This window comes from Haemaphysalis longicornis, unplaced genomic scaffold, assembly GCF_048455015.1.
Source record: "Haemaphysalis longicornis isolate Haplotype H1 unplaced genomic scaffold, Haemaphysalis longicornis Haplotype H1 scaffold_9, whole genome shotgun sequence".
Classification (NCBI taxonomy): Eukaryota; Metazoa; Arthropoda; class Arachnida; order Ixodida; family Ixodidae; genus Haemaphysalis; species Haemaphysalis longicornis.
In genome coordinates this window covers 66,064,992-66,091,762 of record NW_027526460.1, presented here as the reverse complement: position 1 = coordinate 66,091,762, position 26,771 = coordinate 66,064,992, and the positions used below count along the sequence as shown (strand labels likewise).

The 26,771-nt window shown below is 46.8% G+C and overlaps 1 protein-coding gene across 1 annotated transcript; it reads right to left on the bottom strand.

The window, feature by feature from the left end:
• Nucleotides 1–26,765, bottom strand: LOC144152943 (mitogen-activated protein kinase kinase kinase 7-like). Its single transcript, XM_077684532.1, has 16 exons — nt 26,451–26,765; nt 25,289–25,399; nt 22,611–22,679; nt 21,598–21,643; nt 20,834–20,969; nt 19,779–19,903; nt 19,148–19,276; nt 18,404–18,461; nt 18,177–18,304; nt 13,742–13,863; nt 11,127–11,310; nt 9,670–9,885; nt 8,664–8,725; nt 7,106–7,221; nt 4,369–4,456; nt 1–2,940 (listed from the first exon to the last, which is right to left on the bottom strand). The coding sequence occupies exons 1-16, from the start codon at nt 26,559–26,561 to the stop codon at nt 2,776–2,778; spliced, it is 1,866 nt and encodes a 621-aa protein (XP_077540658.1). The 5' UTR covers nt 26,562–26,765; the 3' UTR covers nt 1–2,775.
• Nucleotides 26,766–26,771: the final 6 nt, after the last annotated feature.

Below are 26,771 nucleotides of genomic sequence, written 5' to 3'. Positions count from 1 at the left end.
TTACCGACAAAACCCTTTATTGTGCAAGTCACATGTGCAGTACCCCTGGAGTGGGGTTCTGGTATCTTGCAATACCACTCTCATAGTTAAGCCAACAATAAAGAGCTTGCTTTAAGACAATGCTGGCTACATCAGGTACCATCAATTTTTTGAGTCGCTGTACACAAGAGAGGTGCGCACTACACAACTGTATGAACAGCTTCAAACAAACTGCACTCCTAACGGTGCTTATTGCGCAAGCAACACATCACTCTCAATCGCAGACATTTGTGCAACACAGGCGAACATAACACACGAAACACCCCACTTAAAAGAGGCTGCTTTTGATTTACCATCACTAAAACGAATGATACAAAAGGCATTCACATAAAAACAACCACACAAAAAAGGGTTCACTGTCACTAAAAGCAATCACGCAAAAAGCTTCAGAATCGCTAAAAACAGGCATGCTAACGTAAAAACACTCGAGCGAAACGCAGCAATAAAAGTAAATTTCGCTGGAACGGCGTCCAACGTCTTTTGATTGCGGGTAACATTGGTAAATAAAGGTGGCACTGGTAGTTTTTTGCGCCCCCGATGAGACTGTGTCCTGACGGGGACCTGACCTGTTTGTTGGTCTTTGTACATAACGGATCACTGAACACACACACGCACAATAAGATACATAAAAGGGATGAAAAAGGGGTCACCATAAAAATAATTCGACACTACATATGTATCTGCGAGGAGAGAACACGTAGTTTGGTAAAATGGCTGGTCTTTCCATCTGTCCTGGGTGCTTGACAAAACACTTTACAGTTGTAAAAAAAGCACCTCCAAATTAAGACGACACCATTCCATAAAAGAATGCAGTGCGGGAGTGGCACATTCATCACAAACTTCACACAAGGACAGTGGGAACTAAGAAATAACTATGATTACTACAGTGCCAAGCCCTGGATGCAAAGCCCTATCAAGCGGGATGCATCAACACGCAGCAGACTATATTAACCATGAGAACACACTAAAAACCTGTTGCCGCCATACGACGTTTCTCTAAACAACTCTACTTTCTACTTAGAGGACATCGGAAAATTTGTAAAATGCTATCTAAACAGACCTTTTTCCAGCACCGGACCGGTCCTCCTTGCGGCCTCCACAGCAAGCTAAAAACAGCAGTAAGGCACGCCCCCAAAAAAGTCAGGCTTTCGCAGTCACTCTCACACCCACCCGTCGCCCGTACCATTCACAGGACTGTCATGGTATCAGGTGCACGTTACCGCAACTAATCTGCAGTGGTCGAAGCGCCCCTTTATCTTTACTTTCTTTTTCATTTTCGTTACTCCCTCACTGGCAGCCATGTGCTCGCAGCGTGGTCTGCCTCAAACGTCTTTGTCCTTTTTCTTAGAAACCCTTTTTTTGTGTGCACGTACGAGTCCACCACGAGCTGTCGAAAGAGAAAAAACAAAACACGTAACCCTAGAAAGCGTAACCCCTCCCGAAGCAGCAAGCTGAGGGGCCGACCGTTTGTTTATTTTGATTGAGGTGCTTGCCAAGAATGACAGACCGGCAGCCCGCGCATGCCGCCCAGATCGCTACTGGAAAAAGGTCCATTAGAAGAACAATTTTCACTGTTCTGCAAAGCGCAGTGAGGATGTTGTACCCAGTACATACAGAAGGAACACGAAATTAGCTTCCGTGTTCAGCTCGACAATAAACCACAACTACGATCGTACCTGGGAGGGAGAACGCGGCTAAGTGTCCCCTTCTGCTACCACGAACGATGACGACGCATAATCAACATAAATTGAATTTGACCGGTGTAACCCTGCTAAAATCTCATGCACACCGGTTTCACAGCTTCGTACAGCCAATAATATTAATAACAATAAACACTGGCATGCCAAATGCCGCGCACCATTCCCGTCTCCGTCATTTTCCCAAGCGAAATGGAGTACGAGATTAAATACAGTGTTCAATGACACCACACACAGATAAACACTGCCCAACAAGCTCAACGAGGCTTGTCAACGAACATTTCAAAGCAGGCGGGCACAGTTCTAAAACCTTTCCTTCAGAGCTTCATCCCAAACAGTGGGAGACGGGTTTCGTCTGGACAGCTCGGTGGTCATAAGACCCTGCAGCTTCTTAGTAAGAATGTTCATTTCACTGGTAAGTCATGATGCAACACAGCATTCGCATTGGGAATTTACATTCCACAATCCCCGTTACAACTTGTGACCAACCCTAGCGACCATTTCTATGACTGCATGTTCTACTAGACAACTGTGAGTCGTCTAGTCGTCTGCTAGGCGACATTCGTCTACCAGACGACAGACACTACCACATCTAGTGAGAGGCGATGCCATGTTGCCCATTGCCGTGTCTTTCTGACATGTCGGGATAATTTTAAACTGTAGGCCCTTTCAACGGCAACACGGGTGCCCAACATGGCATCTTTGGGTAGTTCGCTCCGGAAGACAGAGCCTCCGTTTCCACGATACTGCACTGCCCCATTGAGACTGCCAACCAGAGCCAGCGCTTTTAAGGAATAGCGTGGTTCAGAATGGTTTAAAAACAATGACTTCTGCCAGAGTGAATGACAGCCCGCTTGCCGACCCCGCCATCTCCTTCGAGGGGGACGCAGATGATGTTATTCACGATTGCAAACCCCTTACAATGTAGATCAAAGGAGAGCTCGACCATCCAGTCACACGGTACGCAAGTGGACCGGTAACACTGTTACCGCTCTGAACTGCACTAACGAAGAGTGTTTCGATATCACCGGTCGCGGCGCTACCGTGGCAGGGAGACCATGACCCAGTCCTCGTTGCCAGTGGTCGGCTGACCGCCGGCAGCCGACTGACTTCTTCCTCGCTGCTGATGAACGGGCTGTTGGTGCTGCTGCTTCAGCAGCTGAAGCTGGCTCTTGAGGCTCTCGCGCAGAAGCTGAATTTGCTCCTGCAAAAAACAATGGCGGCGCCACACTTCAGCACCACCACTCAGCACGTAGCTCCGACGCAACACTTTAAACCACATAGTAGCAGGCATCATCCACTTTGCCAGACGAATGCATCGCCTTGCTGTAGGCGCTTCCTGTAGTTCACCAAAAACACAACGCACAAGTTTTAATTTAAGAAGAAATCCTTCAACTCTACAGTACTGAAACCATAAAAGCCAGCCGGATTTAACACTTTCATGACTGTACCTGCTCCCATCGATAGTATGCTATTGATGAATACAAATTCAAATTTTGGCGTTCTCCGAGTGCTTCTGGACCTCTAACGTCATCCAAATGGTAAAGGAGAAAGTATTTTATCAGTTTCGCCTTCAAGTTTCGTTTTTCTGCCACAGGGGGAATTTTAAAATGTCCTTCGCCGGCGGGGAGTCGAGCTCGTGCGGTTTCAGTTATGGCGTCGCCGCTGCTCGCTGATACTTCGCGCGAACGGCGAATTTCGACGGATTCCGATGTATCTGAGCTTTAATCTGTGCATGATGGTAGCAGCACAGACATGGAAGATGACTTCCGATTCACCGGACTTTAGTACGGACAGCGAAAGTGCGTCAAGTCAACCCAGACCATCGTCAGGTGTGTGCCGGTGAGTTTCGCTTTCCTCTCCAGTCAATTCTATCACGGGCACGCGTTGTTGAAAACATAACTGGTCCTGTTCTAAAGGCCACAGCTCTTATCTGCAGCATGTCGACTTTGTTCGGGCGTGACCATTTGGTGCTGGCTGCACACAGTCGAATTATCTCCACGAAAACGGCCCAGAGGTGACCTTGGCGTAGCACTCCAGGGTGGCTTGTCGTGTTTATATTTATATATTTGTAGGTAAATAACTTTTGTACTTACACTGCTGATATTTGTAGTATTATTCTATAAGAGTCTTATGTTCAAAGTGTATATTTCAAATTGTTTTTATGTCTACCGTGTGCAAAGTAGCATTGAGGTTATCATCGATTTTTTTTGTTCTTTTTTTTTTGTTTTCACAAATTTTTAATAAAATTCGTACTAACTACATATGTTGCCTGAAATTATTGTTAACTGTTGAAAAGCCCCATTTTTGCTCTATCATTTCATAACTTACACTTTGGCATCCATCATTTTCTGAGGTAAGAAAAAATATTTCCTGGAACACACAAAAACAACCGATTTTTCTGCGATCACGAAAGTGTTAAGCACCCGTAACACACGCAGTAATAAAGGTTTTCCCAGAAATAGTTCGCGCAATGGCCGACAACAACATTCACACACAAAAAAAAAATCCACCCAGCAAAGCACTCACACTCAGTGCAAGTGAGTGTAACTCGGTGCAACTTCTGAGTGGGAGTGTGCACCAGTGCACCACCAGTGTTTCCTAGGGAGGAGGAAGCGTGGTTCCTACTTACCCTTTCCCGGTCCAGCTGCTCCATCTCGTCGTAGAAGGTGCGCTGGGGCTCCAATACTGGCTGCTGCAACTCCTTATCCAGTTCCTTGCTGCACCATGGTAGCACCGGGTCACCAGATTAGGGTTAGCAGCAAGCACCCAAGGCAACACCAGTGAAGATGTGGGGAAACTTCGCGCCCTAAACCTTTGTTTACAGTCTACGCTCATTACAGCAGATCCAGCAACAACAGATTTCCGGTTACAACAGACCATTTGTGTCAGTTTGGTCAGTTTGTTTGGGGGGTCAAAAAACGATCAGAAAATCGTTTTCTGAAAAATGGCATTTCCGGCATCCACGACCATTTTTCTATCGGTCTGCGAATTTTCTCATCAAAAGGAACCCTATTTTAATGTACAGAGCATTTTAAAGTGCACTCTACAGCTCAGAATTCGATGGTAAAACGGCACTTTTCTTGCATTGCAAAGCTAGCGTTTTGCCCTCGGATATCTTGGCACCCACAGCAGGTTCATCGTAAGTAGCGCTTGAAACGGGACACAGAAGAGAAGACACACACGAAGACAGTAGCGCCGTCGCGTGTGTCTTCTCTTCTGTGTCCCGTTTCAAGCGCTACTTACAATGAATCAAAACCAACTAGCCCAACTGTCAATTTTATTGACCCACAGCAGGTACAACTGTAATTTTTTTTTGCTTCTGATACATAAATGTGTTGAGAATACAATGTTTGAAACAAATTTTCCAAGTGGAGGCTTTTGAAAATTATTGTCTTATTCGACTGACAGTACCTCTGAGCCATTTCTGGCAGACCGCGGGAGAAGTGAAGTTTAGTGTGTTGTTTGTAATTATGTTATTTGTTGTTGTAATTATGTTGTTGTAATTATGTAAAAATAATCAACTTGAAAAAAATCCAATTGCAGATTAGAAATCAGCACAGAAAACCCCACAATTCTGTGCGGTTTCATAAAAATATGTTACGAAATAAAAATAAAAGCACGAAGACCAGTCTGCCCCCTAATTAAGTGTAATCCACATAATGGACCCAGCTATAGCAGACTATTGGCTACAACAGACTACATTTTGGGCGAAAATTGGTTTGACTGAATGTTAAAGGTGGACTTTTGCGGTGCTGACACTTGATATGCCTTTTCTTTGTTTAGTATTTTGGCAAGGAAACTACTATGTCTAGCAACATTGCTGGCATCAAATGGGTCTTTGCGCGGCCAAGCTAAACCAGTGCCGGTGGCCATTATTTTTTATCTTTGTGCGACCAGTGGCAGGTAGCTGATTTCACTGTCGGATAAACTATGCAGAATCAACGCTTTTAGACACGGCCAAAAACAGGCCACTATCGCCACAAGTATGGGTCTGTAGCGCTCCCGGAGGTCGAGTTTGCCCTCCTCACAGTTTTTTATGCAATAAAGAACGCAGGTTCAGTGAAGTTCGGCATTTATTATCCCCACGTACCCCTCATTCCCGTTCCGTTCGATGAAAAGGGTAAAAAATACCTCAAGCAGGGGGGGTAATCTGCTGCTGGCCGTGCAGAGCCCAACTGGTCTAACTTTTCATTTCACAGCTGTCTTTCATCAGATTATTTCATATCAGCCATTTTACTGACCAGGCTAAGATCGTTAAAAATACAGGATCTCCCTTGGGGGAACGTCGGGCAGCGATCCAAATTGTACCACGAATGGTTTCGGGCAAACCTGCTTTGTCCCGAAGGTTCTGAAAAGAGCCTGGCTAATTGTGCTGGCCACAGCTGATTTTTACAGCTGGTTAGTAATTGCTGCTAGTTACGTTGTTGCTTTATTTGCTCAGCTTAGCGTGCATCTCCATGTACTCGGCTGAATGTGATAGGCCTTTTCCAAGTGCCAGTGCTAAACTTTGAGAACAGCGTTTGGCAATTCTTTTGGATACTGCATACTTCGGGTACAGCAGACATCTTTCTTCGGATTACGAGGGTCTGTTGTAACGGGCGTAGACTGGATATCATGATGCGCTTAACGAAAAAAAACAAGTCAAATGGGCAGTGCTGAGGGTGGCTTTGTAGGCATTTGAAAAGCTGCTTGGTTGCCTGAACAGTTGATGTTCAGTGGAAGTAAGTTCTGCTCATTGGTGGCAAAAAAAAAAAAAAATTAAATGAAGCAAGCAAGTGCAGCGGTTGATGTCGGAAACAGGCTTGCTTTCGCCTATTCCAACCAGTGATCGATGTTCCTGATTAAAAAGTCAGCCAACCGACCCACAGCAACAGTAGTGAGCTCGACTAATGTGCCACAAGCCCCCATAAACACAAAGCAAACCGTGTCCCGATACTACGGCGGCTGAAAAGAACGCAAAAGCAGTTGAAAGGTCCTAAGAACAGCTTTTAAAAAATGTAGGAAAGAAAAATAGATTTTGTACAAACATTTGGAATTCACGATGCGCCATTAGAACACCAGGTTAAAAGCAATCGAAGGATGCCACCAGACAAATGCACTCCACCACATTCTTATCCTCCTAATTATCTCTGCCTTATGGCTCGGCCTAGAAAAACCAATGGCTAGCAAAGTGCACATCTCAGCAAAGACATAAATGAACAGTGGCACCCACAGCCGCTCAACAGGTTGTCCAACGTCTAACCGGGTGGCCACCTCAACAAGGGCAATGCCTGCTAAATAAACTGATCTTCCTTGCCGACAGAGCAAACATCCCTCCAGTACAGCCTGGGCGAGTGAGTGCCCCAATGAGCCGAGCCCTGGGTTACCTTCGCTGCTTGAGCAGGCACAGCTCTGACTGCAGCTTGAAGTACCACTGGGCCAGGCTGCGGTGCTCCTCGAACACCTGCACCGACTCCTGGCAGCTGGGCACGGGGCCCAGGGGCTGCATTGGCAAGAGGCAAGGGGGTGAGAGAGACAGCAATTCAAGCCGTTCCACTCAACGTGAAAGCTGTCGGAATCGCCATAATGGGCTGTGCCGCTGTTATCCACTCGCTGCTACCACCCAATGCATTTCAAATTTCCCGCCTCCGCAGTGCTCGTGCGCCCCCTGCTTGAAACTGCGCCAGCGGGAGTTCTGTTCTCTTTGTGCTTGCTTTCCCGCCCGCACATGCCGGCGTAGCACCGCCACTTTTTTTTCGCTTATAAAAGCCAATCCCATGAGCGTTCCTAACTAAATGAACGCGGCTGCTGCCAGTTAATTACGTATATTTTACTTCAAATGTACCTTCACTTTTCTTTGCACTCAACAACGGGGAGATGCATGGCAAGCGCCAGCGGTTCACGAGTTTCGAACGCTTGTGACTATATAAACCGCTTGGCTTTCGAAGCCTCTGTGGGACACCGCGACGACAGCCGGTACGATGGAACGCCGTGTGGCTCTACTTGGGTCCGGCGAGCGAGCTAAGATGACAAGGCAAGCCCCTAAAGTGCTCTGCATTTAAAAGAGGTGGCCAATCAGTCCGGAGAGTTATCATTAGGAAGAGTTAGTTGGAATAAAACAGGTACGAGTGCCGGGGTAGCATGGCTGATGGAAAGAAATGAGGAAGAGAGAGAAAAAAAACAAAAACAAACAAGGGCTGCAGGAGACGGGGACACAATTGGAGGAGGATGCAGCATTTAAGGTCGTTGGGAAAGCAAGGAGAGAAAGAGGAATTATTGAAAAGAAAGTGAGAGACAGAAAGCAGCGCATGACAGATTTCGTTACTGAAGGTTTGAGGAGCACTCGTATTTTTTTTCTCTTGCATATAATGAACATCTGCTGATCCTATTCGCATTACCATGACTCTCTCACCTAAATGGAAGGCAACGGGTGAGGGGCACTCTGCCAACGATGTTTCACACATAAAAAAGGCACGAAGCGCTGCCTAAAAATTTCGTGCATTTCCCCGACACTTACAACTCGCGAAGCCAGCACATTTTAAATCTTTTTGGCGAATGGGGAATTGCTGAGTGCACAGCTGGGCCGCTTCTTCCTTCAGCCAAGTGCAATGCCGCTTCTCCCTCAGCAAATGACCAAACTGCATTTTTGTTTTGGTTCTGTGGTTATTAATGCTGTGATGTGGTCGTGTAACCGCCGCACACAATGCCAGCACATGGTACACTTCGTGTCTCAAGGATACATTTACCTCAACTCGCACACTCACTCAGAGTCATCGTCAACATTGCACAGGCTGCAAAGGCAGCCAAAAGTTCCCCCTCGCACAAAACGTTTAGTGTTTACGAATACACCTGTGGAACATGTTGTGTCACACATTACGGACGGACAGATTTTTGTGGGGAGTTGCCTGAAAATGTTTGCGCGTTAGAAAATACTGGGCTGCTCACCTGCAGGGCAGGCTCGATGAGCAAGTGGGCGTTGAGTCCCAGGTCCACCTCCTGTGGGCACTCTGCAGAAGCACAGAGAAAGAAGGCACGGTGATCATGGCAGGCACAACGTAGTCAACTGAAATCCCCTCCCTTGCCAACAGTACGGTACAAATCAATGGCACTGCGTACTGCGGCCTTCCTCGGTTAACGCAACCGCAACATAAGCTTTCTCAACATCTGTTTTCCCCGTAAAATCTCAAGTCTCCTGGTAGCCACAATTAGGTAATAAAGACCAGATATGAGCAAGAAGTACTTATCACCATGTACGTTCACCTCAAGAGAGGATTGCCTCTGCAAGACGTGGGAAGGAGGGGGGAGGGGGACAAGAGAGATGTTTAATTGTTTAACAGTGGTTCTCAAATCAAATGGGGGTCCGCGGACCCTAGGGGGTCCGCGAAGCCATTTCTAGGATCCGCAAAACCCTCACCCGCTTTTTTTTTTTTTTCCAGACTTGCATACTTGAAAAGCAAATACCGAAACAGGTTGAATGTGGCTGCAGATATGCAACTCTGTTTAAGCGCGACTGTGCCACGTATTGATGAACTGTCCAAAATGAAGTGATGTGGCACGTTTGTTTGATGTTTTTGGTAGCAATAAAAGGCACCTGTTTCACGCTCCAGTTGTGTTAATTTACCTACGTACCCCCCCTCCTCCCTCCCCTCCGCTGCAAGGAGTCCCCCATCACTTCCACCAGTCCACAAAGGGTCCCCGACACATCCATGGTTTTAACCACTGGTTTAAACATCCCAACGCTCTCTCAAATTGGTTGCAGGGCAACGGAATTAGGAATCGCTATGTAGTCATTCCCAGGCTAGTGATAATCACTCCGTCTTTGTAAATGGCGCGAGTACAGGCATTTGCTGCCTGCATCATTGCCTACGGTTTCACTTCCTCCACCACCTCCACCGCTGCTGCTATGCAAGCTAGGCCTAAAAACAGCAGTTGTGGCGTCTGTGCCCCTCACCTGGTGTGGAGGGCCAGGAGACCTTGCGCGAGGGGTCGGGCCTCTGCACCAGGGGGGCCTGGAAGCTGGGGTGCGGACGCGAGTGCATGCCACCGGGAGTCCACTTGGGGAACTGCGGAGGAGCCTGGTGGTGGTAGTCACCGGCACCACCGGGGGCCACCATCCCGGGCACCACCACCGGGTACTGGGAGCCCGCTGAGCCCGCACGGCGGTGGCCTGCAAGGCAAAGGGGCGTCCGTTAGCTGCTTACAACAAGTGACGACGATTTCATTCGTTACAGTCAAGAAAAGCGCAGCAAGTGGTCAGTCGTGTCCTCTTTATATAGTGGGTAAGTGAAACTTGTCGATACATTTGGGGGTTTGTAACGATTAACACTTGTTGACAGTGATGCTCCTGGAAGGCGAAAAGTAATGACAAGGATGAGAGAGCAGACGACAACACAAAACACTTCGTGGCATGCTCTTGTCTCTCGTGTCTCCGTCAACGGTTCCCCGTTTCCAGAAACGCCACGTTGTACCCACTCATCCAAGCAACCGACCTTGCAAGTTATCGATCATGTTTCATCTCACAACATTCAACACGGTTATTTAGAAAATGAGCATGATTATCTTCATTTTCGTACCTCGATGTTTAATACAACTTGGACGAAGAGAGAGAAAGAGACAGGAAGAGATAAAGTGTACAACCTACCTTAGTGTAGGCTCAGGCTACCTTTGAGCAAACATCTAAAGGCTAAATAAGCTACAACCTAGTGGTATCTGGCCCTTCTATATCAACATTTAGTTTGGCAGCTCCTAGTTTTATGCTTTGGATCATCATGAACAAGCAGTACCAGCGAGCTAAGATAAGCATACCTCTAAGCACGCTTGTTTTCTGACAGATGATTACACTGAAAGTGTAGTCGATGCCAACTTTCTCCTTAGCACTCTAAATGACACAGAATAAAGTGAAAACAAGAGAAAAGGAAGCGCACAAGAGCTAGTTTTGACGAGTTTGTTTTGGCAGAGACTTAAGAACATGCTGACCCCGTGTGGGCACAAGCTAGTTGGTACTCCATTATAACTCCATTAAGCACAGTAAAAAAAACACAGGATGAGGGAGACAAAGACCAGCGTGGTGAACTGAACTGGATAGGTGACTATGTCAGTGCAACGTCCATATCTTTGAGCCCGAAAGAGCTGGCCTTCTTGGATTAGCATTTATCACACATGCGTGCTTGACGGATGCGTGGGGGGCTGTGCAGTGGCGTGATAAACTTCGTAGTCATTTGAGCGTGTTGCTGTTCTTTTCTATTTGTATGTCCCGTGGTTTTAATTAAATTCAGTTGTAAGTAAAGTGCCCGCCCTTGTCTTCCTCGGCCTGTGTTTCCTTCACTGCGCTTATTAACGGAGTTATGCTGACACCCCAGTGACCCCTTCAGGGTTCGAGCACCCGAACAGAACACGGACCGAACCCACCTGGGGCCCAAGCAGCTCCCTCCCGCGAGGGAAGGCCGGCCGCACTGACGGGCGGCTGCACGTGCGCCGCCGCGTCCCTTGTGTCCCCGGCCTCATGAATCGAGAGCTCGCTGATGCGCTGCAAGTCCTCGCTGCTGCACGACAGCGACGCCGGGGCGCTCATCTGCTCTTTGCCATCCTGGGCCTGCGAGGGAGGAGAGAGTGGCTAGGTTACATGCAATTGCATCGCAGAGGTCCGCTTGGAAACACTGTGCTCAGACTGGGGCAAACGCAAAAAATAAACAAAAAATGTTTGGACCTGAACCTTGCAGTTAAACTACAGGGGGAGCAAAACTTGCTCGAGTTGAGGCAGATTATGGCACGGTGTACTTACGAACTGTGCTGCAGCATTGGGCAGTGCATGTAGAGTAAGCTAGCACGCGACTGAAAATTTGTGGAACGTTTACTTACGCTTACTGGGAACGGAGGTAATTGGCAACGCACACAAAATTTTTGTGGGGTTTGGCGTAAACAATCTTCTGGTAAGAGAAGTAGCTTGTGGCTGAATCCAGTGTTGATTGCACTAGACGGGGCGTTTCCTCCATGGTGTCAAAACTCCTCGCCGGTGAGGGCCGAGGGGGCCTCAGATGTGGTACGTTGAAGATACATAACGTGAAAAATCTTCTCATCTATGCAACAGGCCTCTAAACTGAGGCCCACCTTTATTTGACTCTCAAAACTTACGTCACCTGGCAGTGCAAAGCTGACGATGATGAAATCAGTGTCGAGAGCTTAGTCAATGATGCAGCACACTCGAATTAACCAGCATGTGTCTGGCCACATTCAAATTACCGTGTGATTTTGCAGATTGAAAAACGTGTAGTGTAGACAGGGACCATGGCATTACACTTCAAATAAACAAGATTAAACTGTACTTGGATACCCAACATTATAATGAAGTCGTCACAGGATCAACGGAAACCAGTTTGGTGGGAGTTAAGAATGTCGCAATAAAAATGACACACGCCAGCAGAAAAAAAAATAAATAAAAAATACAATAAAAAGACATTTCGCTTCACTGCAAAAGTTCCAGGCCTCCGCAGCAAAACTGAAATGTTGCTTGACTGTTTGCTTTTAAATTTTTAGCAGTTTCTTTTGGCCTGTCATTTTTATTGCAACGACATTACAATGACCAGATGTGTTGTAGCTCCGTATCCCCCGTACATTACTGTATTTTCGCGCGTATAACCCGCAACAAAAATGGGAAAATTTCAGTGGCAAAGTAGGGTTGCGGATAATGCGCGGGTTCTTCCTTTATGCAGCTTCAGTGCAATGTGCGTCTTGTCGGGATGCTGCACTGCGCATTGTACCATGAAGATGACCTTGTGTACAACAGTGCGGACTGCGGCTCAAGTCATAGCTCTCTAGCGAGAGCAGTGACACTGAGTGAATTGTGAGTTTCTACTCGCTGTCCGTGTATTCTGCATGCTAAATATACGCTTTTTCTGTCTACACAGTATGTGATGTGTTGCTTGAGCAGGGGCTTTGGTGAAGGCAAGCTGTATGAAATGTGCGGGTAATACGAAAGTGGGTGTGCGGATTATATGCAGGGGCGGGTTATACGCGCAAAAATACAGTACGGCAAGTTTCAATTTTTGCTCTGTTCTGGAATTTACAGCAGGCCGTACCCAGTAACTTTATCAGAGGCAGTTATATTGCAATAAAATCACCCCTAAAACCATTTTTGGTACACTGCAGACCATTTTATAACATGACCATGTATAGAGCGGGACCGGATACAATGCGGGTCTTCGCGATTACTGGTTTGCCTTCCATACAATCCAGTGCATAAGTGCATCGCTTAAAACACAGTTGCCGGAAGCGCAATACCGTTTATATTGATAGGTCTATTGATTGATCGGTGCAGCTGAGGCATCGTTTTAGGGTCCCAACCGATGCAGCGCATGCTCCCTGCTTTCTTCCAAGGTAGACACAGCAAAGAGAAAAACAAACAGGGACCCTTTAGTTTGTGTGTTCTGTTTCTACTCCCGTGGTAACCACAACTGCCCTCGCTCTCAGCGCAAATCTGAAGATAGTGAGCGCTCCAGCCCGCAGAAAGCTGTTTCTATTAGAACGTTGTTCGGATAAGCAACCCCCCCCCCCCCTTTTTTTTCTCTTTTCAAACATCTGGAGATAATACGCTGCAACCCGGAGGTTTCCAGAACCTGTACGTTGTACTGATAAGCAATCGTCTTCGGCATCGTCAACGCAAGGTGGGATGGGAAAAAAAAAAACGAAATAAAGACCGTGCCCTAGGTTGCAAGTGGCATTCATTTGAGTGATAATAAATAAAGAATGATTGAAAGGTAGGGCGCTTGATGCGGTTGGATTCACGCACACTTTGTTTATAGTGCGGCACCTCTTATAGCGCAGGTTTTCAGCACTCTCCCACGCCTTCCGTTATAAGCGGTCTACAGTGTATATGCACCAAAGTACACAAGTTGTGCCAGATGATACAGAGCCCACCACACTGCACCAACAAAAAGGTTGCAATGCCCTTGGTCTCTGTTGCCTCGATTTTCTCAATCAATCGTTCAGGCAACTCTACTCTCTTTGGGATGCCAGACCAAGCTCACCTGGGCAGCCGTTGTGGTTCCCTGCACCACAAGTGACGTGGCCTGCCTTTGAGAACCCCATGAGGGGTCGCTGGCCGCGCCTCCCGGCTCGCTCCACTGGTCCTCAGTCGGCGGGTCATCTGCTGCAAGGTGCAGACAAGAAGTCAGGGGAGGGGAGCAGGCTGTGGCAATGAGCCAACCGCAAGCTACGGGCAGTGCCTTGGTTTAGTTCCACAGCAAGTTTCATTTCCATCTACCCATGAATAAAGAAAAAAAAGTAGGGGTGTGCGAATATTCGAAACTTCGAATATTCGATTCGATTTGAACGACACTTTTATTGTTCGAAATATTCGAACCACCCCAAACTAAAAAAAATAAATTCAGAGCGTGTCTCAGCAGCAAAGTCGCGAAGCATATACACGGCGAACGGTACGTGCTTTCGCAAACTGTATCGATGTTTATTCGTAGTTACAGTGGACTATCGATGATACGATTCCGGGGGTGCGAATTTCGGGATGATACGAATTTCTGAAAAGTTCCAGCGAAATTGCATTGTTTGCAATGGGAAAAATTTCGGCTGTTACGAATGAACCTGCGTGGCCCGGCGGAAGATACGAACGAGCCGGCGAGGCACCCGACTGCCGAACGAGCAAGTGACGGCTCTCGCTCCCCTGTTTGTCACTCTTTCTCCAGAAACGGCTGGGCTGTTGTTTTCTGCTCGCGAAAACGCTCTGCGCACGCCCAAGGCGCGCTGACACCGCCGCGAAACCACCCCCACGCTGCGCGCGGCGCGGCCGGCGTCGGCTACAGCCGCGAAGTGGCGTGAGCGCTCGAGCGACCGCTTCTAACCACTCTTTAAAATGCGGCTCAAGGGAGACACGAAGTTGCTTGTGCGGTAAAGGAGCTGATAATGCATGCAAAAGCGGTACTATAAAACATCATCCGCGCCGCTAGTGAAAGCGCCCATAAAATATTTGCCGGGGCGCTAAGCCTAACCATCTCCGGCGGAGCCAAGCCGGCTGTCTCGATCTCATCACAAGTAGTCAGGCTCCTCCATTATGCCGCGCGCGTTGTGCGTCATTTTCTGACCGAGGTAGGCGCTACCGCGGGCACGAAATCGTCGATGTGGGCGTGAAAATACAGCGCTCGCAGAGCCGAGCGAATCGCGTGCAAAAACGCACCATGCTGTTCACGCTTGGCTGTTGTGGCGTGTAGCGAGCTTGGGCACAGCGAGTGAGGAGATCAGGGGTGAGACAGCTGAACCAGATTTGGGAGCAGTTTTTGGAGCAGCGAAATCTCGATTTTGGAGCAGAAGAACCTTGATTTGGAGCAGAATGATGACATTTATTGCGTCACCTTAGGAGCCTAAAAATCAAATTTTTGGCAACTCGAAGGGGGGGGGAAGGGGGGAGTGCACTTTCTAATGGATTTTGAACGTACATAACACTGAAACAGCCTTTCAATGAAGGTTTTTCTACTAGAGTATCACAAGGCACGAACTGCACTACCTTTTTACAAGCCATCTATAAATTCTTAGGCTCTATGCATAGATAGCATGGAGTGCCGTTGAAAACATTGAATCGAAAAACTAAGCAATCGTAAGGCATTTTCATTATCATGTGAATGCTGAAATTATTATTTTTGCAATCCCAGACTCGGCTTTACACACAATTGTAGCGGCATGGCAAAAGTTGCGCAAAGTGAGGTGACAATCTTCGCACCCCACCAGCCCTCCCATTTCAACCCCTAAGGTGCGCATTCACTACGATCGCAATTTGAATAACATTGTTATGTTTAGCCACCTCCTTCGTGGCATTAAATATCACTTCAGATAGATAAACCATTATTACTAGCATGCTATAATAGCCCGTCCCGCTATCGGCCACTGCTTGAACATTTTGCGGCGATGTAGCCTGCACCGCCACTTCTGCAGTGTCGATCGTCTCATTTCCGCCACTCGCAAGCTCGCTGTCAAAGGCAGCAAAAACTCAGCGTTTTATTATAACACCGCAATGAGTCCGAAATTTCACTTCAAACACGCACCGCGCCTCTCACTCGAGGCCGAAACACGGCTGTTTTTGATGAACCCCCGTTCTTCGAGTCACGCAACTTCCCTCAACAGATCAAACGACTAAATGAAAACCCAGCCACCCCCATAACCAAAACCACAGTAGAAATTGGCGAAGAGCACTCTGCCTGAACCACGAGCAACTGCTTCGCCCGACGGCCATGTTTTCCAATATTCACCACACCAAGATGGCGACGCCCAGTAATGTCGTTCTGGAGATACGGCGCCCCGAAAATTGCCGTCTTTTCATCAATTTTCACCAGTAGTTTGTCGCCTGAGTACACATACACATTTTTTCTACGGGACTTTGCAATTGTTTTCCATGGGAAAACTTAAAAAACAAAAAAAACTCACAGAATATAACATGTGCAACCCGACATGGTGACCTTCGAAAAAACTACCTTGGGGACAATTTCATGCAGGTTATTTATTGTATGACCAATCAATTAAACCTTTACAAACAAGATCACTTTGGGGGTGCTGGAAAATTATGCCGTCAGTAAAGATTTTTCCCCACTGAAACTGGCGGGAGCGTTAAAATCCTTGGCTCTCAGACTGCTTTGGAGCAGTTTGGTGCAATTTTTGCAATTTTCAAGCTTTTGGAGCAGCCTGGCGCAGGAAAGTAGATTTGTATCAAAAGTGCGCAATATGCGCAGCTGTCTCACCCCTGGGAGATGAGCGCAAAGCTTTACGAAGCTCCAGAAAGGACTGCTTTGCGACGCGGGGGTTAAAAAAAGCAGAAAAAATCACGAATTTCTTCACGCGAAAGTAAGAAAAGAAAAAAACGAAAACTTTTCAGCGCTAAACTTTTTGGTCTATGTTGGTTCATACGAATTTCGGATGATACGAATATTTTTCGCAGTCCCGCGAAATTAGTATCATCAAGATTTTACTGTATCAGCGCGCGGCAATTTGCACGGGCTCGGGCATGCCAGCTACTAGTGTCGCAAGTGAGCGGCTGTTTTCGGTATCTGGTAAAGTCGTGACAAGCAGGAGGTTGTCACTGCTCCCCGCGAACATGTCGAGCAGTTAACCTTTCTTCGTGTTAACATTTAAGTGAGTGCAGACCTTAACCTGTTGAATGCAATGGTATTGTGTAATTCCTAATTTTACTTTGTGTGATTTCTTGTGCAAAAAAGTTGCAGTTTTTATGTCTCTAGATGGTGAAAACTTTTATTTTTCAAAAAAACAATAAGTATTCGTATTCGAAAAATATTTGATTCGATTCGAACTTTGTTTTTATTATTCGAATTCGCTTCGAAATTAAAAAATTGATATTTGCACACCCCTAAAAAAAAGCTAAGTTTGTTCAGTTGTAAAGAACGAGCCCCTGGCCACTCTAGCAGCAAACAATGTTTTTTAACCGAGGAAAATGCGAGCAACAGCGAAGAACTTTAAATATTGCGGTACAGTGATGTAATATGGGCAAGCGCTAAAAACATTTACGATTCGGACATGGCCTAATTTATTAACTACTTATGAGATCGACCTGTTTACAGTTTTTAAGTATAATTTTGGTTATCAGAAACATATGCAGGCACTTTTCAAATTTTTGTGATGGCTGCATCCTAATGCGTGTCGCAAAGGATTAAGCCGGTGGCTGCCAGTTCCCCCAAACAGGATTCTGTGGCATCGTAGAGAAGTCACCAGAAAGTGACTGGGGACTCGCCACTGAATTCGTATGTTTTCCTTAATTAATATCCCGATTATTTGTTTGAAGTTTGCAATAACATTCATATCTTTGCTGTCAGGATAAAACAGTCTCTTTGACCCTTTGAGGGCCAAACTTTTTTTGCCAAATGCAACCCTCCAGGGCCGATTTTTTTGTTGTTTACCTCTGATTTAAATTCTTCCGACGAATCTATTTCGAGAAAAAATTGTAATTTTTTACGGTGACCATAAAGTGACAGAAAACTCGCGACATTACACACACGTGGTTTATTCACGAGTAACACAAGAAACACTGTGAAAAAGTTATGCGGGCGCAAGAAGCGGAAAGCAGCCGGAGGATGAAACTAAAACTAGCGGTCGCCCGCGCGTGACCGGATCCACAAGCGATTGCCGGCACGCCACTGTAGTAAAGCATAATGAAAGAAAAGAAGAGCCATCAATGCAAGAAAAAAATTGCACACATTTCCGCAGCGTGGTGGCAGCACATGCAAAGCGAGAGAAATGATCAAAAAAGGTGCACTCTTTAAACATACAAGCGATGACGTACATGTACGTCGTTGAGTATTTTGAAGGTGTTTGCAGGGGACAAACATGTACATCACCGATCCCAAAAGAGTTAATGAATCAAATCTGCATTTTGTGTTCAAGGCCCCTTTACAGTACACCAACCTCACAACAAGAAGTTTTAACACATGCACCAACAGGCCCCTCCCCTACCTTGCTCTCTCGGGGGTTGTGGGTAAGCGATGGGGACATCAGCACCGGGAACAAGCGCAGACAGCTGCTCCATCAATTCCTTGACCTCCGCCATGGGCGGCCGCTGCTCAGGGTTCTGTGACCAGCACCTAAAAGGGGCAACAACGAGGCAATCACACATCCATTTAACCGGTGCACTGCTGCAGTGGAGCGGCGTCACGTTGAAAGAGAGAGAAGCCAACACACACCTGACCATGAGTTGCTCCAAGACGGCGGGACATCCCCGAATGAGCGGGGGCCTCTTGCCTGGAAAGCAGTCAAGAATGACCCACGGAATGAACGACTATTGAAACAAAGTCTGGAGAGTCAGCACAGCACAAACGGAATCCCGGATGGCTTAATAAGTTTGTCAGTTTATTAATTCCTGAATTCTTGAATTCAACTGCACATTTGGACGAGGGACCGGGACACTGACAAGACAAAACCAAACGATGGTGCGCAAACTAGCAACTACACCAACTAGCCCCTAAACACGCCTTTGCTAACCTATTCCTGCTTTGTATAAGTTTTCGTTCCTACCGTATTTATTCGAATCTACCGTATTCGAATCTAAACAAGCAGGTGGGTATTATATTTGTCATAAGGGGTCACAATAGCATGGCTGCCATTTTGCGAAAGTCGCCTGTGTTTGAGCCTCAGTACTTAACCCGTTACTCAGTCCTGCATTCAAAGCATTGCCAGCACAGGACAATACTGACACACATTCCTCGTGTCAACTAGTGTTTCTTCTCGTGCTGGCATCTGCAGGTGAAGTGCACCAGCACATGGCCCTCTCAGACGCGCAAGAATTCCCCAGGAACTCAGGTCTGCTTATGCGGCTTGAAGACGAAAGTCTAACATATACCAACTATGGCCACTTTTCGTGTTTGATGAGGCACCTAAGTCTTCTGCCTTAAAACAACACTGAAGAGAGGCAGGGAGCTTCCACCCACCCTGGTGGACGGCCCACATGATGCAGAAGGCCGGTGGGCCGCAGTCCTCGAAGGGCTTGCGTCGCGTCAGCACCTCCCACAGGATGATGCCCCAGCTGAAGATGTCACACTTCTCCGTGTACGTCGAGCCTGCAAAGGTGGCCACACCGGCGCTTGTTTCTTTTTGGCGGAAATGTCTTCAACGGGGAACACATCCACATTCCACCCGAACTCATGACTTTGTGTGGCTCAAAAAATAAATAAAATAAAAAACTTCTCTGTTGCTTATATAACTGCCAAATTATCTAATAAAGGCAAGAGTTGACATTATGTGTACGACAATCACACAAAGCCGGCTTGTACCGACCGGTTTAACAATTAGAACCAGATGATAAAAAGAGTTGGTGAAACCCCCGTTCCTTGAGGCACACCACAGTGCAGGAGTAGAGATTAATTTATGCCCATTCTTCTTCGACACACGCAAACATCCTGCCTTCAAACTGCAAACCATGGAAAAATGAGCCTATGACCTTGCGTTTAGAAGGAAGTCACGGCTAGTAAGCTGATATCAACCAGTCCAACTATGGCGCCACACAAAGTTCCAAAAAGAATACTTCAGCGAGCCCAGGTGCGAACAAATGCGGTCACTCACTCTCGAAGACCTCGGGGGCCATCCAAGCCGCGCTGCCCTTGTTGTTGGTCATCTGGGTCTGCACATCGCACGCTGTGCCAAAGTCGCAGATTTTCAGCACTGTGCCACCGTTTACTAGCAGGAGGCTGGAAAAATAAAATCACAAGTCCTCTCTCAGGCCAAAACAAACTAATGAGTTCGTTAAAATTTTGACAATTAGTGTGTGCTTAATGACGGCAGATCTGAGCTCACCAGTCGCGTCTCTGCAAGTTAAAGTTAGGAAACACTGCAGCAACAGACATCGTACATTGAAGTGCTCATTTTCGCTGTGTTGAGGTACTCTACAAAACAAAACATAGAAAGATTGCCGTTCTCATTCTAAACTTTCCTCTCCGTATACCAGCCTTTCTACAATGGTCCTGCTTACAAGCACACAAAATCTATTCCAAAAAGCAAACAGAGAATCCACATTTCATTCATCTTTGTCTACAAAATATCCCCATTAAACCACTTCCACATTGTGCTGTTTCAGGTTTCAAGCGGGATGCCTCAATCTACAAAAAATGAAATCCGTATACTACGCACATGCTGAACCTAAATTTTCAGATATTAGAAATGCATGCTCCCAAATTTCCCCAATTATTCAAACGTTGTTTCATCTTGTGAGGCCTATTAATTTTGAACAAAAGGAGACAAGCACCCTAAGCCCACCAACACATTTGGTATTGTACACAGGCATGTGCATAGAAGAAAAAACAATTTTTTTTTAAAACAGTCAGTGTTTTCCCTCCTGTACGGATTGTGCAAATAATGTTTTGCGCAAGTTACAGTTTGTGGTTACCCATTTAACGTAATTTCCACAACCTGCCTTCACACTTTTTGTGCACCCTCTCTCTTTCTCGCTACCGAAGGGACAAACTGGGGACATGTGAGGAAAAGTACACAACAGAAGAAACACCAAAATTTCCCCCCATTAACACCCCCAGTCCTGCATACTCTACTACTCTGCCAGCACACGACTGGCACACCATTGCTGCCCTACTCAACACTGCTTCTGAAGAGTGCTGTGCACTCACTTGGGGGGCTTTAGGTCGCGGTGCACGAGGGCCTTGGGCTTCATGCTGTGCAGGTAGGCCACGCCACGTGCACACTGCAGCACCCAGCTCAGGGCGTGCGCCAGCGTGTACTGCACCTGCTTCATGGTGTGCAGCACTGTGAGAGGGGCAAGAACGAAAAGCATTGGGAAGAGTGCGAGACCTTGCGGAACACCACGACTACATGCTGCAGCCCATCGGAGAAAACGAAATAAAAATGAGAGCTGCACATTTCTCTACACCAATGCGGCAAAGGCAGTAGTAGCAGAGAATACCTTTCGTGCTGCTACAAGCTTGCGTTGCAAAGGCCAACCCTGCTGAACAGTTAATGCAACAAAGGAGAAAAGCAATGACTTCTGCACAAAAAAAATGACTATCTCCCCTGTTTTAAAATGTGATGTTCTCCTTTAAAACTCCAGTATATCCTTTCATATTCCAGTATAAGTACGAATTCTTTACCTGAAAAATTGCCTACCCAAAACGTCGGAACAGTGAGGAAAAAAAAAAGAAACGCCCCTAATGTAAAACAATAAAAAGCTGAAGAAACTTCAAAATTTGTTTAATATTTCTGAAATGACATTACACAAAAGCATTTACAGTAAGCTTGTCTGAATGTTAGCGACCCTTAGGATGCAAGTACCCCATCTCCTAGCCTCTGTAGAGCAGCTTAACACACATAGGAAAAGTTGCATTCAGGACACATGGGTAGCCTTCATAGAGCTACTCCAGGGGAAAAAATAACTCACCATTGTAGAGAGATCCCCCTTCTGCATACTCCATTACCAGGCACACCTGCAAAGAGGGGGAAAAAACACATAACTACGTTAACAAACCAGCTTCCACGGTATGACTACTAAGACGAACATGTGCACAATATGGGCTTCTGCATTCATTCATTCATTGCCAACAAAATGCAAACACCTGTAAGAGTTTGTGCAGGAGCATGAAACACAGAGCCGCGTGAGGATCAGAAATCATGCACTCAGGATGGGAGAGGCCATAACGTTTACACTTTTATGTTTGTTCCACATGGGGCATCTAGTTCTTTAGCCACTGATGCTAGCAGAAACATTTTTGTTGCTAGTAAGTACATACACCGGACATGTGAGCCATGTTCACAATTTCCAAGAGCAGCACAATTCTTCCCATGTAACTACAACAACAAAAAAGATTTCCCTCTGAGCTGCCGGTTTATTTACATTCAAGCCATTTTGAAAAGGCTGCTGATTTTTCACACGTATCGTTCGTCACCGAATTCGACACACTTTTCTGTTAATCCGCAAAGAGTGATTATGAGCCACCCTTTGCACTGACATCCAACATGTCACCAGCTGCAGCACTGTAAAGGCCAACTGCAACGAAAATTTCCCTGCCCAAAATTCAGTTTCAACATGTGGCACACACCACTAAAATCCCTTGTGACCTAATTCTGAATTCCAGACATGCGCAGTAATTTTACTAAAACCACTTGAAAACACGCCACTCCAGCTGACGCAGCACCTAGCGGAGTGTTCCAACTGCGGCAAACTTCCGGATGTGGTGTTAGTCAGGATTCATGTCGTCTGTCTTCAATAGCCCTATCAACAAAGCCCTGGAGTTGCAGATCAGCTTAAAGATGAATTTTAAAATGTAAGGCTTCCTTCAAAATGATCCCAACAGTTCGAAGAGGCAACCTGGCAAACAGAGTTGCAAGTTTCAATGCAGAAAACGGCACGCTTTTTCCTTTGTAACCATTGAAAAAGCCACTTAAAACACTCACCGGTGGCCGAACCCTTGCTCCATACAACTTCACTATGTTGGGGTGATCCACCCGCGACAGCTGTCGTACCTGCGCATGGTGAGGAAAAAAAGAGCCGTGTACAATAATAATAATAATAATAAAAAAGCGAAGAAGGCAGTGGTTTAACAATATGTGAATGGAGTGTGTTCTCAGGCATAGAACGCACAAACTCCTCTGTGGCAGAGCTGCTTTGGATGTGCGCATGATGACGTTTTTTGAGCAAATTCAGTTTTGCAAACAAGTCAAGCGAACACGGCAGTGCCATTTCAGTGTGGGCCATGCTGTTAACTGGTCCTCGCAGATTTGTTGATGGTCTCCATTTACCTCTCCTTGTTTGAAGGCATCCCCGTTGGTCCCCCTAATTTGTTAGGACAAGAAATACGCTGTGCACTTCAAACGAAAGGTCACCTGAGCAAACATCCGCCACCTCTACAGCAAAAACACCTCTTTGGAGAAAAGCAAGTGAGGGTTGAAAGGAGATAGGATGTGGTGCCCCTGCGAACAACGGTCACATGATCGAACACCTGCTATAAAGGTAACATGATGCCTCTTTGGGAAGTCACTCTCACAAAGGGATGGGAAAGGCCATGCTCTTGTGGTCTACTCAGAACAACAGCTGCAAGAATTGGTGTGGTGAGTTTTGGGTCACAGTCTCGCGATTGTGACAAATGATGGCGTAACAGTTCTCCATAACAGCAAATAGCGTCGAATGCTTTTGCCGAGCGCGTGGATGCAACGGGCCACAACATTGACAGGGATAATTCAAGAATCGTCGGCCAAGAAAGGAATTTCAAATCGCGACTTCATCTCGAGACTTTGGAGATACAGGGGACTCGTCACACACTCAATTGTAATGAATGGTCCCTCCCCCCGTCATACACACGCTGCGTACGTCACGTGCTGAAGAGAACATAAGCGACCATGAACTTTCCTTCCCCCCATTGTGAACAAGGCTTCCGTAGCGAAGTCGAAACGTCTTGTTTGTTGTTTTTTTTAAGTTTTTAACTGTTTCTTTTGGTCTGTGTCCCCATTTTTACTTCAAAAGTTCTTCATACTTGTAACGGCCCTTCAATAGGGCTGATGCCCTTCACCCATTGCCATCATTGTGTTAATGCCGTGACGAGCTGGATAAAACAGAAACAGCGGACTGCCACTATTTTTGTTCCTGGTAATGGCTGCCCCCACTTCATTTCGGCACGTATAACCTGTGCTGCAAAAATACTGCCACATAGTAAAGAATGAACCAAGGTTATTTCAGTCGATAGAGTTCACTGGAGCGAGGCTTGTGCTCCACAATGAAGTGCACTCCTTTCCAAAAACATCCCATCAGATCGACAACGCTGCCAATCAAACAAAACAGCCCAGCAGGTCACACTGCTCCCTATCAAACGAGACAGGACGCCGACTAACGCAAGAAAGAAAAGGCTGATGCCGCCCTGGTTTCACCACGGGATAAGATAATACTTCCGGCCAGGGGCTCGAAGCAACACATAAAACAACTACACACGGTTCGGGTTAATACTGCACAAATTGACACATCACAGAGGTGATACCAGAACAAAATCTCTCATGACCTTCAGTGCACTTTTCAGTGCTGGTTGACTGCACAACGGTCTGCTGCACGCACGTAAATGCTCACATGTCTCACTCCTTTCTGTTGGTTCCCTATACTCTTTGCTCACCAGTGGAAGTGGAAGCATTTCTTAGCCTTTTGCGCACATAACTGCGGTCACCACGAGAGGCACGGCGGCACTGCTTTTGCAAAGGTGAGCGATTCCATGGTTGTTTGCAGCTAGCACTTCATACCCGTGCCACACGTACACGAAAAATGACATTAAGTGCTTAATGTGTTAAGTTTTAATGCCATTAATTCGCTGCTACACTAATGCCATTCGCTCTAATGTCATTTTTGGTTTAGGAGTTCCGCACAACTCATTCGCCTTCACGAACGCCTTAAATCTGGCTACTCTCGAACGCGATGTGCACGAAATGGAACCAACGAAGCTCTCAGCACCAAGAGTATCGACGCAGAAACAAAGCTGAACTTCAAAATAAAGCGATTTTTGTGACCTCTTGGTGGCGAAGTTCTGAAGAAGACGAAGTTCATTAAAATAGCGGCAAAAGGCAGAACGTCATGTTACTTATTGTTTCGAATAGTTTGGATTTGGCTACCACTGGCAGGCGACGGCAGCTGCTGAAGACCCTTTCAGAAACGGCTCACACCATCTGTTTAGAAAAGACTCGCTTTCTTTCACAAAATAACTTTTAACCCTTTTAAGACGTTTTCTTCCACGTTAAAAACTTCTAAAATATGACTGCATTTCTCTTTTTGGTCATTATCACCATCATGCCAAACACATTTAATGCCTTTGCATTTTGGCGTGCAGCACGGATCGCCCGAATAATGTCATTTTTCGTGGACGTGTGGCACGGGTATTAGCCGTGCAAGTGACATCACATCAATTCAGCACTATAAATGCGCTCCCTTTCACGTGAATTTTATTCTTTTTACTTCAAGCTGCGATAGGAGTCAAAGACTGCCAAGGAATAGAGATGATGTGTCCGTCACTATTAGGGGTCCAACAAGCGGATCGGGCTTGTCTGCAAAAAGGGGGAGGCGTGAGAGAAGTGCAATGCCCCCCGCGGAGTGAGGTTACCTCGACAAGGAAGGCGCGCTTCTCGTGGTCCGAGGCGATGGACTTGACGGCCACATCCTGTCCCCGCCAGCGACCCTTGCGCACCAGGCCAAAGGTCCCCTTGCCCACCACCTGCGAAGAGGCCGGACAGGTGACGAACCACCACCCCAGCCTCTCTGCCATCCCAAAGTGCATTACATGCAAGCACTGACCCCTTACCCCTCCAGGAAAGAACCAATGGGGCAGAGCATGCCGGCATGATGACATACACGCATACCGTTTAGCTGGTAGTATAGGACTGTTTAGAAGCACTGCTTTGCTCTGTGTTAATCGTTGTTGTTGTGAGGTACTAGAGCAAGTACCAATGCACCAAATTCCATAGCTAGCAGCTCCCTTCAAAGGAGACCACAGGTCACCTGCTCAGTGCCCTTGAAGATGAATATTTCCCTCCACAAGAAAGGTTTTCTGCGGAACAACATTGCTATAAGGCATGAACGGCCCATTTTTTTTTAATAAAGCAAAGTTGTTTACGTTGCCTGCATGGTACCTTTAAACAACAACATCAACAGCGAGATCAAGGCGCTATGACAACAATAAAACACAAACATTGCAGCAAAATCTGTGAGCAGAATTACTGCCAGCCCCCTATTAATTAACTCCAAACAAAGAAAACACAGCGCTAAGGCATGCTGAGTTAAACGTTTCCTCAATTCCGCGGCTTCATTTTGTTTGTTTCGCACAGGAAGACGCGTGGGGTCTTTCGCAACGTATTCAGGGACAATCGGCATTTCTGGCGCCTAACGTAGTTTTCCCCAAAACCTTTCGCGACACAAGTAGCAACGAAATAACCACAAGGAACACAACTATTGTCGCAACCAGAGCAAACAGGCGGCGATTTGCATACCTACGCGCCGATTTCAACTTTGTTGAATTTGCTGCATCGCTTGGTTATGGCGGTGTGCGGAGCCTGCGGTAGCATAGACAAGAAGCCATGGCTGGAAGGGAGGCTTCATAACGTGAAAATAAAAATAAAATGAAACGCGATGATTTTTTTTTTTTTTTGATGCCTTAACCGCCTTTTTTTTCTTCACAATTCCCGACCGGCATGACCTTTACCGAGGGTGTCGTGCCGCTAACCGCCTGAACCCCGGCTGATCTTGTAGCGAGAGACGACCACACTTGCCTCAAACAACTCGATTTCGCGATGGTCGATCTCCTCCACGAACGGCCCGGACCACTCGAGGGAGCTCCCGCTGTGGAAGCTATCGCTGCTGTCACCGGAGTACAGGTCCATGGTACACGTTGCGGCCGCAGGCCCGAGCTAGGCAGCGGGTCGGCCGCTTTTTTTGCCGAACAACTGACCGCACGGGCCGCCAATCATGCGCTGAAAGCGTGTCGTGTCGAAAGCATACGGCTCACTACGACCACGGGTTACCGTAACACAACAGCCATAAACAAAACGCCGATCAGCCGATCAACAAAGCCACGTGATAATGCCCATAGT